Source organism: Rutidosis leptorrhynchoides, chromosome 9 (assembly GCF_046630445.1).
Source record: "Rutidosis leptorrhynchoides isolate AG116_Rl617_1_P2 chromosome 9, CSIRO_AGI_Rlap_v1, whole genome shotgun sequence".
In the NCBI taxonomy this organism is placed as follows: domain Eukaryota; kingdom Viridiplantae; phylum Streptophyta; class Magnoliopsida; order Asterales; family Asteraceae; genus Rutidosis; species Rutidosis leptorrhynchoides.
In genome coordinates, this window is record NC_092341.1 from 292,512,758 (window position 1) to 292,530,416 (window position 17,659).

At 34.2% G+C, this 17,659-nt stretch overlaps 1 protein-coding gene across 1 annotated transcript; it reads right to left on the minus strand.

The window, feature by feature from the left end:
- Positions 1–13,881: 13,881 nt before the first annotated feature.
- On the minus strand, positions 13,882–16,928 carry LOC139868869 (uncharacterized). The gene is made up of 4 exons (XM_071857209.1): positions 16,136–16,928; positions 15,646–16,059; positions 14,792–15,211; positions 13,882–13,922 (listed from the first exon to the last, which is right to left on the minus strand). The coding sequence occupies exons 1-4, from the start codon at positions 16,926–16,928 to the stop codon at positions 13,882–13,884; spliced, it is 1,668 nt and encodes a 555-aa protein (XP_071713310.1).
- Positions 16,929–17,659: the final 731 nt, after the last annotated feature.

Here is a 17,659-nt window from a genome sequence, read left to right on the forward strand (position 1 = left end):
TAAATTCTTTCGGATTTTAAAAATTTTTACTTTATACACTTGGTTACCATTAAAAATACTAGTAAAGCAGTAGTTGTATTAGAATCTAGTGCTCTCTGATAAAAAAGAACAGCCCTAGTCTTATATACTGACTACCCAATTCTAGTAAAAATTTTCAAAATTTTCAATTAAATGAATTCAAAATCATGTTTATACATATTTATGAGCGATAAAACTAGGTTTTAACACCGAAATTATTGTTACCTCGGAAAGGACATAAATTGAGAAACAAACTAAAATGTTAAAATTCATTTAAAATGGAATAGAGGACGATAAAAAGGAAAATAAAAGCCAAGTGTGGGAAAATTTACCAAGTTATCTTAAACATATGTCACATATATCTGTAACAAATAACTGAAAATACTTTTGCTTTGGACTAAATTAAACTGTTTTACCCGATAAAAGAAAAGAAGAGATGGATCTACACGATGAATCAATTCCATCATTAAAAGGAAGTAAAATCTTCCGAAAAAGACACGCGCTTCTTGATTTAGGTCATGAAGTTGTCGTCCAGACCAGCTGTAGGTTGACGAAAAATCTAGAAAAGTCATCACTAAAATCAGCAGGAAATCCACGGACCTCAGCATTAAACAGGGTCGCCATGTGGTCAGATTTATCCTAACCATGAGAAGGATTTATCTTGTAAAATGGGGGGCACCATGCAAATTAGCTGGATAAGACTAATGAATCAGATCCCCAGAAAGGATAATCTCCTTAAAGATTAAAAATCAGCTTTTAAGACTGATATTACTCAATCCTAGAGATTGACCTTAAAGATTGAGAATTCAAACTCATGAAATTCAATGATATCTAAACTCGAGCTTGAACGAGAAAATATTTTGATCAAAATTACAAACCGATTTGTTTTCTGAAAACCCTATTTTCAATGCGTTCATTACCATTGAACGTAAAATCCTAGGAATTCACCTGGAATTCATTAGGTCACCTGAACTAAATCAGGTGTCAACTGTAAGAACGGTGGTTGCATAGCATGGTCGAAGACAGGACCTTGTGCCAGACCGAAAAATTATAAGGGTGAGCTTTACTATTGCTCCTACAAAGGATAGTAATTGCGTCCGACACGTTATAGACCATAATCAAAAGCATGTCACGGGACATTGCCTTAACAGTTGCTTGTTCAACGCTTTCCTTTACAACCGGACGGTAGTTTGCCGAAAGGTAATATACGGAACAAGTAAACTGGACGTGTTGCTTTCCTAATACAAGGTTAGCAAGTGGGTAACACAAAACCATAAGTGTTGAGCTAAAATTTTCAAATCTGAAACCCACCAAACCCACAAAAATATTTTGCAAATACCGGTAAAGGGTTGTTCCGGAAAACTTATCTAGGGTAAAAACTATATTTAATTTTCAAAAGATCAAATGTTTTCATAAAGATCCAATTTCCTTAATGGATCTAAATTTTTATAGTCATGTGGGACTGTAAACCATATCGTTACTACCATTGTTTATACCACCTTATAGAAATCACTGATGTACAAAGTGTGAAGAATAAAGAAGTGATTCTAGTATTTCAAGACAATATTGCTTGAGGACAAGCAACGCTCAAGTGTGGGAATATTTGATAATGCTAAAAACGAACATATATTTCATAGCATTATTCCTCAAGAAAGACAAGCTTTTAGTTGCAATTGTTCTATTTACAAGTGATATTCGTTTAAATAATAAAAGGTGAAGACAAAAGACAGATTCGACGAATTGAAGACGCAAACGACCAAAAAGCTCAAAAGAACAAAAGACAATCAAAGAGGTTCCAATTATTGATAAGAAACATCTCGAAATTACAAGAGTACAAGATTCAAAACACAAAGTACAAAATATAAAATTGTACGCAAGGACGTTCGAAAATCCGGAACCGGGACCAGAGTCAACTCTTAACGCTCGACGCAACGGACTAAAAATTACAAGTTAACTATGTATATAAATATAATATAATATATAATTAATTATATTAATTATATATATATATATTATATATATATTATAAACCGTCAGTAAACAAAGAGCCACACTCCTCTGAGCTGTAAAAGTAACCTCCGCGACTCGTGGAGTTTGAAGGCAAAATTCACCGCGAGTCGCGGAGCCCCAAAAATCGAAAATCCCTATAAAGCCAACCGAATTCTGATCGCAAATATCAATCTTTTTCTCTCTTCTCTCATATATACGTAAAATATATATATATATATATATATATAATTTATATTTTAATTTTAATTTTAATTTTAATTCTAATAATAAGGGTATGTTAGCGAATGTTGTAAGGGTGTAAGTCGAAATTCTGTCCGTGTAACGCTACGCTATTTTTAATCATTGTAAGTTATGTTCAACCTTTTTACATTAATGTCTCGTAGCTAAGTTATTATTATGCTTATTTAAAACGAAGTAATCATGATGTTGGGCTAATTACTAAAATTGGGTAATTGGGCTTTGTACTATAATTGGGGTTTGGACAAAAGAACGACACTTGTGGAAATTAGACTATGGGCTATTAATGGGCTTTATATTTGTTTAACTAAATGATAGTTTGTTAATGTTAATATAAAGATTTACAATTGAGCGTCCATATAAACTACCATATACACTCAATCGGACACGATGGGCGGGGTATTTATATGTACGAATAATCATTCATTTAACCGGACACGGGAATGGATTAATAGCCACTAGAATAATTAAAACAGGGGTGAAATTACATTCAAGGGTAATTGGTGTAATTGTTAACAAAGTAGTAAAACCTTGGTTTACACGCAGTCGATAACCTGGTGTATTCATTAAACAAAGTATTAAAACCTTGTTACAATTAGAATCCCCAATTAGTTGGAATATTTAACTTCGGGTATAATAATAATTTGACGAGGACACTCGCACTTTATATTTATGACTGATGGACTGTTATGGACAAAAACCAGACGGACATATTAAATAATCCAGGACAAAGGACAATTAACCCATGGGCATAAAACTAAAATCAACACGTCAAACATCATGATTACAGAAGTTTAAATAAGCATAATTCTTTTATTTCATATTTAATTTCCTTTATTTTATATTTAATTGCACTTCTAATTATCGCATTTTTATTTATTGTTATTTAATCGCACTTTTAATTATCGTACTTTTTAATTATCGCAATTTTATTTTATCGCACTTTTATTGCAATTTCATTATCGTTATTTACTTTACGCTTTAATTTAAGTCTTGTATTTATTTTATATTTTACATTAGGTTTTAACTGCGACTAAAGTCTTAAAATCGACAAACCGGTCATTAAATGGTAAAAACCCCCCTTTATAATAATAATATTACTTATATATATGTTTGTATTTTTATAAAAGTAAACTAATATAGCGTTACGCTTTGTTTAAAGATTTCCCTGTGGAACGAACCGGACTTACTAAAAACTACACTACTGTACGATTAGGTACACTGCCTATAAGTGTTGTAGCAAGGTTTAAGTATATCCATTCTATAAATAAATAAATATCTTGTGTAAAATTGTATCGTATTTAATAGTTTTTCCTAGTAAAATATAAACTATTTCGTATACCTTAGCTTTGACATCAACATGTTATGACCAAGATTTATGAACGCAACATGCTTGAGTCCTAAGTTGATGCTTAATTGTAAATTTTGCGATCCATATTTTGAAAGTGTATTTGCGAGCTTATGTTGACTTTGGTTGACTTTGATTAAATATTTTGAGACATATGCTTTTGCTTATATGAATCACAATGCTTATGAACTTTGAATGGAATGACTAATTTCCCTTGCTACTCGGTTATGTTTTTAGCTAACACTAACACAACGGTGTCTATATTCTTTTGGTTTGGTGTTATTATGTTTTGCAGGGACAATCTAGCCGAGGTGGACAACCGAAAAGGGGCAGAACATCAAGAAACGTTCCACCACTGCCACCACCACAACAACATTATACATCATCTTCCGAAGAAGAAGAAGAGGACCTAAATGATCCTCAAGGTTGGTTAAGACAAATTCTAAACGACGAAGATTACGCAGAGACTTTTAATAGGATAAACAGTAGGCCAATAAATGCCACGTGGTATTTTATTTGGGCCCCATTGGATGAGGCAGGTTTGTACGCCCATGTTTCCCGCCGATTAGCCATTCCCTACGATAGGATCATTTCCTACGCATGGGAGCACGTTCCGGTGTTATTAAAGGAATTTTACTCAACTTTTAGGTTTAATAACGTTCGTGATCCTTTGTCAAATGAATTTCTTCGATTTCGACTAGGGGGTGTAGATAGAGGGTTAAGCCGAGTTGGGTTATGTAGAGTGTTGGGCATTTTCGCGGAGCTTAACGAAAACCAATTGAGAATTTACTTGACAACTTCCGATTACCATGGCAGAGTTCCCTTTAATGAGATAGGTTTTTGGCGAAGAATTTGTGGGCCGAATGCATCTAGGCCATTTAAATCAAGTAGGCATCGGTATAATGAAATTGCAAGCCCTGATGATAGACTTCTTCATCGACTTATCGCATGCACTTTCAATGCGAGAGTCGAGGGAAATGAAAAGGTTAAAATGTTGGATCTATGGATAATGGATCAAATAAAATGGGGTTGCTATACGGATATTCCGGGGATGATAGGCAACTATTTTCTAGCCATCACCACTGAGATGCAGAGAGAAAAGCCCCTTCTTGGGGGCCACTATATCACGAGGATTGCTCGTCACTTTAACATAGATTTTAGCTGATTGATGGAGTGTGATCACTCCATGAAAACTATAAAGAAAGTTTCTTATGTAAATGCTGAGATTCTTATGTACGACAGAAATAGGCGTTTAGTGCCTTTCGTCGCAGGTGGAGCAAGTGGTAGTGGATCAAATGTTCAACATGAACAACAAGAGGAAGAGGAAGCAGAAATGGAAGCTCAAACTAATGTTCAAGATCAAGGGCCTTGGAATCCATCCCAAACTAGTTGGGATAATTTGGTTAACAGTGTGAACAACATGAGGTTGAGTCCGAATGAGCAGAGGACTCATAATGATCGTATGTGGAAAATTTTGCAGAGAATGGAGCAACGCCAGATTGCTCAAGTACATGATCAGGGGTGGAACAGTTATGGTATTGATTGGAATAACCATAACACCGAGTTATTTTATTCCAACCCCGATCAGTACTACAGGACAACACGCCTGACACCCACATACTACACTGATCCTCAAAACACACCTCCTCATTAACCAATTTATGATTCTAATGCTGCGATGCAGGATGCCAGGAACAGGTTTGAGCAGCAATACCCGCAGGGACACCCAAACAGAGATGACTCAGGAAATTACTTTTGGCCGTACGACAACTGAAGGCCTGCGTGCCTATTATCATTTTGTTACATTACTTTGAGACAATTTATTTATTTGTTATGGTGTGTATTAAACAAATGTTTGGTTTGTATTTTTAAACTAATTTGAAAATGGTTGTGGTTGTAGAAACACCATTATTTTTAGTATTATTTGTTTGGTTTGTTATTTTGTGCAGCGTGATTGAACTTCAACGACTGGCATTAAGTTCAGCAACATTTGATATTATGATGTATGTTTGATGCTAATCGCGGAGTGGACGATGCTCTTATGCTGGCAGTAAGTTCAGCGGCATCCGTCTACATGTTCCACGATTTACAGGTTAAAAATTTTAAAATTTCTACAATCACCCTATCACTTTGCCCTCTAAATTTAATCCTTTTTCTGATTTCATACAATGAGGGCCTTGCATGATGTCAAGTGTGGGGTGGGAGATAGAAATTTATCGAGAATTCTTTTTACAAAAATTAAGGCGTTTATGATTAAATTTTTCAAATTTTCAGGTAGCATAAGAAACAAAAATTGTCCAAAAACCATGTTACATACATTGTGTTCTAAAAACTAGAAAAAAAATGTTGAGTTATGTTTTAAATTATTAATAGTCTTTGAAGTTGCACTATCATTCAATTATTTGGATGAAAATCCTACTAGTTTAGTAAAGCTAACTTGTAGGTCACTTGTACCAAAACGAGTGTAAACCGTGAAAGAGCGGTGATTGCATAGCTTGGTAGGAAACCGGACCTCGTGCCAGATCAAAAACCTAAGGGCGGTCTTCATTGTTCAGAACCAGGGTAATGCATGCGCTCGACCACTTTGTATAACCCATAGGAGTAAAGTCTCCCAATCGACACACTTGCTGATTTATTTTAGAAGTTGTAGTCCAGACCAGTTGTAGGGTGACGAAAAATCTTGAAAAGTCATTGCTAACATCGACTGGAAATCTACCAGGCCTCAACATCAAACAGGGAAACTGGTAGTCAGACTTATCTTGATGAGGGGGATCTGTCTTGTCAAATGGGGAGCGCACCATGATACACAAAATATCTGTGATTGATCAGATCCTCAGAGGATAACCTCCGGAAAGGTAAAATATCAGCTTTTAAGACTGATGAACCTCAATCTTCATGATTGATTTAACGGATTAGATGATTACCTCATGATTATCAATGATATCCAGACGTAATGTTTATCCTCCTAAGCACATTATTTTCTTACCAACATATCGTGATGTTAGGTACTGTGGGAGGGATTGGCTTGACCAATAGCGGGAAACCCGCACTCATTTTTCAAATTTCAGAAAATTCGACAAAATCGGAATACATGCCTAGTGTAAAAACTAGCACTACATTTTCAAAAACATAAAACGTTTTCATAAGATCCTGATTTTCGTAGGATCAAAATTTTTTCGGATACTTGACTCTAATCTCCCAAAAAAATGTGTGCGTGTGTTCTCATTATGTATATAGCGTGAGTGTGATTCCAATATAGGTGTGTTGTACTTAAAGCATGTGTTTCATATAGCGTGAGTTGCGTTTCAAATAAACGTGTGTATTTCGTGTGCTTCGCATGATTGGTGTGATGTGTGTAGTAAGTGTGTTTGATATTGTTCTACTTTGTAAGAAAGATTTGCTTGAGGACAGGAAAGGTTTAAGTGTGGGGTGTTTTGATATTGCTAAATTACATCATATATATCTCTCGCAATATCGTGAGAAATACTCTCGAATCAAGGATAGTTAAGGCGGTTTCTACAAGCAATGCACGAAGGTATGTAAATTGTATCGGAAAGTGCTTTATAAAGAATTTTGATGATTTATGACCATTATATAAAGTTGTGATATCATCATGGTCGATCCTGATACAAGTTAGGGTCAAATTAGCGCTCTAAAATGATAAAACAAGGCTTCAGATATGTTGGACTCCGTCCAAAATGATTGGGACTCCGTCCAAATGAAGGGAGAACATTAAAAAACGAGACAGTGAACCTTAGTTCATTTGGACGCCGTCCAAGAAATTGGGACGCCGTCCAGTTCTTCACACCTGGACGCCGTCCAGTTCTTCACACCTTGACGCCGTCCAAGAAATGGGACGCCGTCCAGACCTTTACAACTGGACGCCATCCAGAGTCTTGGACACCGTACAGTAGTAGGTTTCAGCCGACTTTTTGACTTTTGACCCACTTTACCCACTTTAAAAGAAGATGATTGATAGGCCAGTTAGAGGAGATACGAACAGACACGAACCAGAGGAGTTAGAAGACGATTTTAGGAGCTATTTTGGAGAACTCCAAGCTCTTTGAAGAGGCTTAACATCCAAGAATCAAGATTCAACACCTTCTCCATTCAAGATTCATTCTCTAATAGGTTGATTTCTTGTTCTTAATAATGAATTCCACTTATCACTTGATTGCTCTGTTGTTTGTTAATATGATTATTGGCTAAACTCTATAATATTTGTCTAGATTAATAACTGAGGTATTGGATGTAATCTTATGGATTGAATATATTTTGTGTGATAGTTTTAAGTTTGATTCAAGAACATGCTTATTGATGTTAAAATCATTTGTAACTAGTTAATTGATATGTTGTTGATAAAGAGAACTCTTGTTGATTTATCATATTGATTTACAATCAGCTTGTCTTAGATTGATTGTTTACTAAACCAGACCAAGGGATAAATTAGATTCAATTGGTTAGACGATATAGGGATGAATTGTATGCAACGAACGTTTGTACAATTATTGATAGCTATGAACATAGAAGTCAAGTTTCAAGCCTTAGAACTAGTTAAGTTATCCGATTACAAATACAAGAACTATAGTGAAAAGGGAACCCTTGATCTTGTAATTGTGTTTTCGTGTTTACTTAATAGAACTCTTGGTGAAGCTATTAGATAACTTACACACATAATCATTCAATCGGGTTTTAATATCAAAACTTACATCCAATACCGAGGGTAAAAGATCTAGATGAACATTTCATCTCTTTTATCTAAATCAAACTATCTTATTTGCTTTCTTTGCACTTGTTTTCATTATATAAACTTAAAAGACCAAAAATACTGTTTTTACTTTTAATCTTCTCTGATTTGGTTAATCGTTAAATAGCCACAAAACATAATATCTTGTACCGTTAAGTTTCATTTACTTAGTTAATCATAATATAGTTTCTAATTCTAGTTTGACTAATACAACTGTCTTTGGAACAATACACGAAATTTATCATTTACTATACTACTACACGATCGGGTACACTGCCCGTTAGTGTGTAGCAATCTTTAATCGGTATTTTTCCATACTTTTTTATACAATAATTCATATACCACGTTTTGCACATCAGATATGCATGAGAGTCTGCTGCAGGCATACTCAATGTGATTCCAACTATGAAGGTAGAAAAGACACCATATGAGTTATGGAATGGGAAGAATCCCAAGTTGTCTTATTTGAAAGTCTGGGGTTGTAAAGCGTATGTGAAGCATTACAATTCAAACAAATTAGAACCCAGAACTATCTAATATTACTTTGTACGATACATAAAGGAAATAATGGGTTACTACTTTTACTACCAAGCTGAAGACAACGTGTTTTCTGCTTGGTCTGCTGAATTCCTGGAAAGAGATCTTCTCTTACAAGAAGTCAGTGGGAGTAAAGTAGATCTTAAAGAAATTCAAGTACTTTAAAGTAACATACCTTCAGTAAGCACTAGCAATCCACACGTTGAAACTGAGCGTACTGTTGGTGAGCCAGAATGTGTTACACCTGCACTTTATAGATCTAATAGAACTCATCGGCTTATGAGGTTTAATTATCTAATTAATTCAGATAAACCTCAACTAAGGGATTATGATGAACCCTCTAGTTGCGTGAGGCCATATCAGATCCTGAATATGAAAATAACTAGATTCTAGGAATGGCAAAAAGACCCGTACTCGATGGGGAAACCCGAAACCCGACATTTTTAGGCCGGGTTCGGGCCGAGTTTGCGGGTCCGCGGGCCGGGTATGGGGATGATTTTAAAAATTTATCCGGGTTTGGGTTCGGGTATGGTTTTAGATACAAACCCGGTTACCCGGCCCGTATACCCGATATATGACCCGAATCCGTATACCCGACCCCCATATATATATATATATATATATATATATATATATATATATATATATATATATATATATATATATATATATATATATAATTTTATTATATATCTATATTTATTATTATAAATAATGGTAACAGTGTCGAATGTTTATGTAGCAAATTTTGCTGTAGCAATGAAGCATGCATGTTCTATGAGTTTTGTTGAAGCCTGCATGTTATGTAGGTTTTGTTGGTTCACCCTTTACGTGCTACATGTAAATTGTACATTTATTTGTACAATATATAATTTATATTGAATAAATAATGATTATCGCTATTCGAAAGCATATATATATATAGACTCGGATACTCATGGAGAAACCTATTTATCCGATAACTATTAAATAAATGGGGACCCGAATACCCGCGGGGAAAACCCGAAACCCGATAGTTAGTAAGTAAATGGGACCCGCCGGGTTTGGGACCGGGTTTGGGACATAGTTTCTTAATCGGGTTTCGGACTGGGATTACATATACCCGGCCCAAACCCGGCCCTATGCCATCCCTACTAGATTCTATGAATACAGATATGCAGTCCATGAAGGATAATCAAGTATGAGACTTGATTGATCTTCTACCCAATTGTAAGACAATGAGGTAAAAATGGGTCTTCAAAGGAAGACTGATATGGACGATAATGTAAACACTTTTAAATCTCGATTGGTGACAGAAGGTTATGATGAAAGTTTTTCACCAGTCGCGAGCCTTAAAACAATAAGGATACTTATTGCCATGGTTACCTTTCATGATAATAAAATATGGCTAATGGATGTCAAAACCGCTTTCCTAAATGGCGACCTAAGCGAGGACGTATATATGGTTCATGCGGAAGGGTTTATGAATCCTAAGCATCCTAATAAAGTATGCAAGCTTCTAAAATCCATTTATGGATAAAAGCAAGCATCCAGGAGCTAGAATCTTATGTTATTTGAGAAAATCAAAGTGTTTAATTTTTCTCAAAACCAAGATAAGCCCTGAGTTTACATTAGAGCTAGTGGGAGCAGAGTAGTCTTCTTGATCTTATATGTTGATGACATATAACTTATTAGAAATAACATTCTAATTTGCAAGATGTCAAGTCTTGGCTTAGAAAATGTATTTCCATAAAGGATCTTGATGAAGCTACTTATATTATTGGAATGAGGATCTATACAGTAGATCCAATTGGCTTATTGGTTTGAATCAAAGTACATACATTATCTTACAGAGATTTAGCATGCAAAACTCCAAGCATGGAGCTTTGCCAATGCAAAAGGGCATAACCATGAGAAAGTCTCAAAAGTCCTATCACAGCAGATGAGATGAGGCAAATGAAATGTATCACATATGCTTCAGCTATATGATCCATTATGTATGCCATGATATGCACTATTCTCGATGTTTCATTAGTTTTGAGTTTGACGAGTCATTGTCAACATAATCCAGATGAAGTATATTGGATTGTTGTTAAGAATATTCTTTAGTATTTTCAGAGTACTAATGATATGTTCTTGGTTTACGGTGGTTTGGAAGAAGAGTTAAGTATTAAGTTTTATACTGATTCTAGTTTCCAAACTGATCAAGAATATTCTCGAACCAGTCACATTGTTTCTTTGTCATGATGGGCAAGACAGTTGATTGGAAGAGCTCTAGGCAGAGCACTATTGAACAATCTACAACAAAAGCAGAATACATTGTTGACTGAGAAGCTGCTCAGAAAGCTGTCTGGATAAGGAAGTTTGTTGTTATACTCAGAGTAGTACACAACATTTAATCTTCTATAATATGTACTATGATAGTTCGAGTGTTAATATACTTTTGAAAGAATCACATGTACATTTAAGTATCTGGCACATTCTTCAAAAGTTTGACTACATTTCATTAAGTCATTAAGAGGAATGATATTAGTATTCTTAAAGGTTCATACAAATGATAATGTGGCTGACCCGTTCATGAAGCCCATGATGCTCAACAAGCATGATGATCATTCTAGTAATACTGAACTTCGTTATGCTGCTGATCTTTTTCATTTGTAATTTAGTATTTGGATATTTTTGGAACATTAAGCAGTTTTATATTAATGAATTGATATATAGTTGGTATGATCATTTTCATTTATATCACTGTGTTCTATATTAGCATGTTTAATCCATGAATAATTGTTGATTATTCAAAATCTCCATAATCGGTCATGTTATGGGAATAACATGAATTAAAATTAATGTGAAATTTTGGTTATATTCATTGATGATGAATAGTTAACTTTTGAGACCAAAATTCATATGTATTCATTGATGGATCGTAGTCAGTAGTGAATCTTTTAGTGATTATGTCTTTGTGTCCTTAGACTTGAGATGCATGCCCGTCTTGATGAGTGTAGCATTGTACTTTGATATGGTTAAACGTTGTCCGGAATAAGTCTGTTATAAAGGCCATTATTGCATATAATGTAAAGCTCGTGATAGACACGTGTATGCAATATAGGATTTGTTCCTCTTAAATATTTAGAGTTAGATACTTTTTGAGCTCCTCGATGAATGAATAAGATATTTATGTGGCCACACCCAGATGTAATTAAGATGATACTTAATTAATTTGGTGATCTAATTCAGTTCTAAGATCGAGAAACAAAATTGTTAAACAAATGAGAATGACCGATGATCCATATCTCAAGTTTAACTAAAGTATCAGAAACAAAAGGACGAATGACATTTAAAACTTACCATAAACAGTTTCGAGAAACTACCCTCACATGAATTTGGGGACAATGACGTGTTGCTAGACGCTTACCATTGTTTGTATAGTTACTTGGTGTTGTGCCATGCACAAGTGGGAGTCTGTAGGATTAATGTGCAAGGTACAACATATAACTATATGGCCAACCTTATTTGAGCCTTCGGGGTCACACACATATACACCGAGACGTCAAATAAAATATATATATGATGTATATATATTACTCAAGTAACAAAATAGTAAATCGAAATTAATTCATTTACTATTCATATGAATAGTAAATGAATCGAAATTAATTAATTTACTATTCACATGAAAGGGAAATGAAAGAAATTATTAATTATAAGTTACATAATATACCCCTAAAGTATTTGAGAAATACGACTTTATAATATATTTCATATCTTTTGTTTTCCAAAAGACATTCACGAGTCTACATTCATATGAAAAAAGGTTCTTGTTATTTGCTTTAAAATGAAGACTATGGGCTCATTTTTCAGAGAGAGTCATTCTTTTGAATATGATCATTCTATTTTGAACGTATTCTCATTTCTTGCATAAGAACTTTTTCACCTAAAACTCTTACCTTGTAATTCGAAGACATATATGAAGTATTATATATTTATTCTTGTATTAATATAATTTGATTATATTAATACTTTACTTGGGTTTGGACTAGCATCCATTGACGTTGTTTGAAGTGTAGTGTGGACTATCCAAAGAGACGGTCATACTTTTGATCGTAGGTTTCTCTCCATTCATCGATTTCTTCAAGAAAGGTATATCGTTAACTCACCTTATGATTTTATATTCATGAAAATTATTATGGTGTAACTGGATCTTTGGGATCGTTAATCATGTGCATGTTTTATTAAATTTAAATATATAAATATTTAATTTTGTAAATGGTTTATAAAATAATAATTGATTATTATTTCAACTATCTGCTGCGTTAATATGATTTAAAAGTACACATGGTTTTCCAACCAAAATTATCTTAAAAGTAAAGGGGGTAAATGAATAAGATGTTTTCCGTTCAAACTAGTCGAGAAATTTTTTGGTTGGATCAAACTAGCCGGGAAATGGGGTTTTCCATACTCAGATGTATGCGATTTAACCGGGTAATCAATGATCGTTTTGAACTTCCCCCAATATCCCAATATATCTTGCTAGTGAGGTTTCAATGTTTTAACTCTTCTGAAGTAAATTGTTGATCGCAAATCCGACGAGCATTTATCATTATGGTCATAACTCTTTCATACGAATTGCGATTTATTTAATTCAAAAGCTCAAACGTTCATAACTCAAAAGGTTACAAATAGCACTAGTTATTGTGTACCATTTAAACTTTCAATATCATGTTGATTTTATGAATTTCAAGAGTTACGTTTTTATTGCTTGTTGTTTGAGATAGTTTACCTATAACATGTTGGTTTTATGAATACACAAATAACAATATAAACCACATTGGCTATGCTCAAGTGGCTACAAGTTCTCCATGAAATAGGAGACTCATGTTCAATTCTTGGTAATGTTCAAGATTGAATTAATTGGGCTCTTGACTAGAGGGGGTGCCAATGTGCGCAATTCACCCGGTTACGGGTCTCGTCGCTCTGGGGGCTCCTCATCCAGAGGTTTTACTCGCTAGTGGTGACCTAATGTGGTTGTTGCTAGGGAGGTTTCCTCTGCAAACAAAAAAAATAACAATATAATTTAACTTTTATTTACTTACAGTTAATATATATATATATATATATATATAACTAGATTTTTGAGCCCGTGCGATGCACGGGGGATATAATATACTTTACTATAAATGATTTTTTATTAAATTAGTATCAACTTACAACAAATAAAAAAAATATATTTTTTGAATCAAAAATAATATAATTTTAATTTGTCGAACAATTTTTCTTTGTAGGTTGTTTGATTATTATATCATACATGATTTTATATAGTTCATTTATTCGAGTCACAATTGTTAGTTGTTTCTAAAAATGTGAATACAAACATTTAGAAGTAATGATATGTAATTAAGAGTTAAATGATCTAATAAAAATGAAACATAGTACTAATTTCTAACAAAAGAAACATTAAACATACATTATATTTCAATGATGGCCAAATCTCAAATACAATCAAAACATTTCCTAATTTTAAGTCTATAAGTGTTGCAACACTTCTTTGAATACAACATTTTTGGTTTTGTTTGATATTTGATTATCCTCGTCTAGAATTAGTATCTTTATTCCTTGCCAATTTGTTATCCGTGAAAGTGCAACATATAGTTGTCCATGACTAAAGACAGGTTTTGGTAGAAATAAACCGACATGCTTGAGTGATTGTCCTTGACTTTTATTTATGGTCATTGTATAGCACACCGACAACGAATATTGTCTTCTTTGGAATCTGAAAGGTATTCTCTTGTCCGTAGGAACGATTAGCATACGCGATATAGCTGTAATTTTCCCCACGTTTGTACCAGCTAAAATTTTTTCTTTGATAATTCTTTCCCCTAATTCTATAACTTGTAACCATGTACCGTTACACATACCTCCAGCTTGATCGACATTTCGAAGCAACATAACTGGCACACCAACTTTAAGCCTTAGATTGTGCTTTGGTAATCCACCAACTTCAATACTATTTAGAAAATCAATATTGTATAGTTCACTATTGAAGTCAGTGTCTCTTTGTGAGGCACATATACTATCCCAGCTCAAATAGGACCTTTCTTCACCTTCCAAACAATGCATCATTCTATCATTAATGATGTCCACAACTTCATGAGTTGGAGCAAGAATAGCACGTTGTTGATAATATTGTGGATTTGAAAGATTAAGAAGATATTCAGGATAAACAGTTGAGATCATAGAACCGATTGGATCAACAAAATCAGTTATCAAAAGATCTTCTGGAACCTCAATATCAAAAACCCCTTCTTCAGATTCACCGACATTCCCATTGCCTATGTCTAGTATCCATTAAGAAAACTTTCTAGTATCGGCATCAGTTGAAGATGTTGCAATTCCACCCAATCTCATGTTAACTGTAAGTTTCAAAACAGTAACATGATTCCATAAATAGGAGGAATTGAGTGATGCAGCAACTATATCTTGTCTTGTACCTTTTTGAATGACAGGTAATATTTGTCAAAAATCACCACCAAACACAACAATTTCCCCCCAAATAGAGTATCCATGCTCTGAGGATTAATTCGACGGCATATATCACGCATAGATCAATCCAATGCTTCAACACACATTCTGTTCACCATGGGGGCCTCATCCCAAATAATAAGTTTTGCCCTCCTAATGAGCTCTGCCAAATTGCTGTCTGGGATAATCGTACAAAAGGACTCATCTGTCGGTTGTAGTGGTATTCTAAAACGTGAATGAGCGGTCCGACCTCCAGATAACAATAAAGCTGCAATGCCACTTGTCGCAACATTTAAAACAATTTCTCCTTGACTTCTTAATGCAGCCGTTAGTGTTTTCCATAGAAATGTTTTCCCAGTACCACCATACCCATACAGAAAGAATACAGCTCCCATACCTTCTTCAACAGATTTGATTATCTTATGATATGCATCCTTTTGTTCGGTTGTTAACTTGGTAATGAAATGCGAATGTTCAACTTCAAGTGTACTTTTGTCGTATGAGAGCTCATCTATAATAAGATGGTTTTCAGAAATATTCCTTATATTATATGATGGGACAGGCATGGAACTAAAACTTCTCAATGAACTACCATTACGCTGAAGTAATCTTTCGATCTCTTGTAAAGTCAAATCTTTCAAAAGTTCGATCCTAATCTGTGTTCCTGCAATCAATTACATTTGATTAATTAGTATATTAAAGATGTCAAATATTAAATGATATAATTTAAATATCATTACCTGGTCTGTTTGGATGAACGACATCTACCGACAAAAATTCAAATGTTTTGTCAAATACATCTTCCGGACGACTCATAATGTTATTTAACAGTAGTTGTGCGAATAAATTTCTAACGAAATGTCCACCCTCGCCAAAAAAAGCCTCTTTAATAGCTTCTATATACTCATTATCATCATCCAATAAACCTAAATGGTAGCAAGCATCTTTGAAGTTATCAAATAGGATACCATCTACCTTAAGGATATCTTGATACGAAGTTGGACCTTTAACTTTGTTTAGTAGAATTCTAAGATAAAAAAGATCACCAGAAGCTGGTGCGACATGATGAATCTGTCCAATTGCACCGGTTTTATTTTTGCGCAACCTCCAAACCCTGTTGCTTTTGTCCCAAATGAACTTTGTTGGAAAATCAACATAAGTCAACGAACGTGCTTCTTGGTTGACAACATTACACTTCATCCATTCAAGAAACATTGATGTATTGACAGATGGTTTTTCTACTACATCTTCTATTACTTCATCTTCATCAAAAATTATTTGTTGTTCTCCCTCCAAATGGAACGGTAGTCTTATAACTGACGGGCTATGATGATGTATATCGAATGAGAAAATTCTCCACATCACTTCACAAGATGAAACATATCGACAATCATAGTATTCTTTTATTTCATTAGTTTCTTGATCACATAGTTGTGCTGTAATCTTATCATTGCCTTTGTTGATATATTTGAACAAATTTCTAATTGAACCTACTTGGTTACACCACTCTACATTGAGATGTGCTTGGTACATTTTTATTAGTTGAGGGTTATAAGCCACGACATAGGTGTTATCCAAATCGTGACCTTATTTTCTGATCGTTCTTCTGTCATTCCTTCTTCTGTAGATGGGATAACCATCTTGATCAGTTTTTGTGACATCTGAGAAAGGTTTTGGAAACCTTTTTGTACATATTTTGGTTTGTGAATCAGTGCAGGTGCAAGATGGATTTTTTCCCACAAGGCCCGTGCATCATTAAATCTGACACGAGTTGATAAAGTTCAGGTTCGTTGATTTCATCCGGTATTTCAGCACATATATACTTATCTACATCTTCTGGTTGAGGTATTTTACTAAATTGATCAAGGAATAAGCATATATGGGCATGAGGCAAACCACGCTTTTGAAATTCCACTGTATAGACTTCTATAAAATAAACAAAATAATGATTAATAAGTCAGTGTTGTATTATAGGATGATGTAAAATGTGTTGTATATTATTATTTAGAGAAGTAGTATGTAGCATTAAATATTAATAAATGAATCTAACACATAATAAAATTTGAGAAGTAGTATAAAGTTAATAGTCAAACCTGCTTTCAAAGTACCAAAAATCCTTTTTTTCCTTATATGTTTTATTAAATGGTCGAGCTTCATTTTAAACATCCTTGCACACAACGATGGTTTGTCTTCTGGTTTAAAACCTGTCCCGTCCAATTCTCTTGTGATTTCAGGCCACTTTGGATTACATGTAAAAGTTAAAA

Coding starts and splice junctions, on each gene's coding strand:
- LOC139868869 (XM_071857209.1), bottom strand. CDS start 16,928: ATGTACCAAGCACATCTCAATGTAGAGTGGTGTAACCAAGTAGGTTCA. Junction 16,060..16,135: donor CGTTCATCCAAACAGACCAG/GTAATGATATTT, acceptor AATTGATTGCAG/GAACACAGATTAGGATCGAA. Junction 13,923..14,791: donor AAATGTCGATCAAGCTGGAG/GTATGTGTAACG, acceptor TTTTGTTTGCAG/AGGAAACCTCCCTAGCAACA.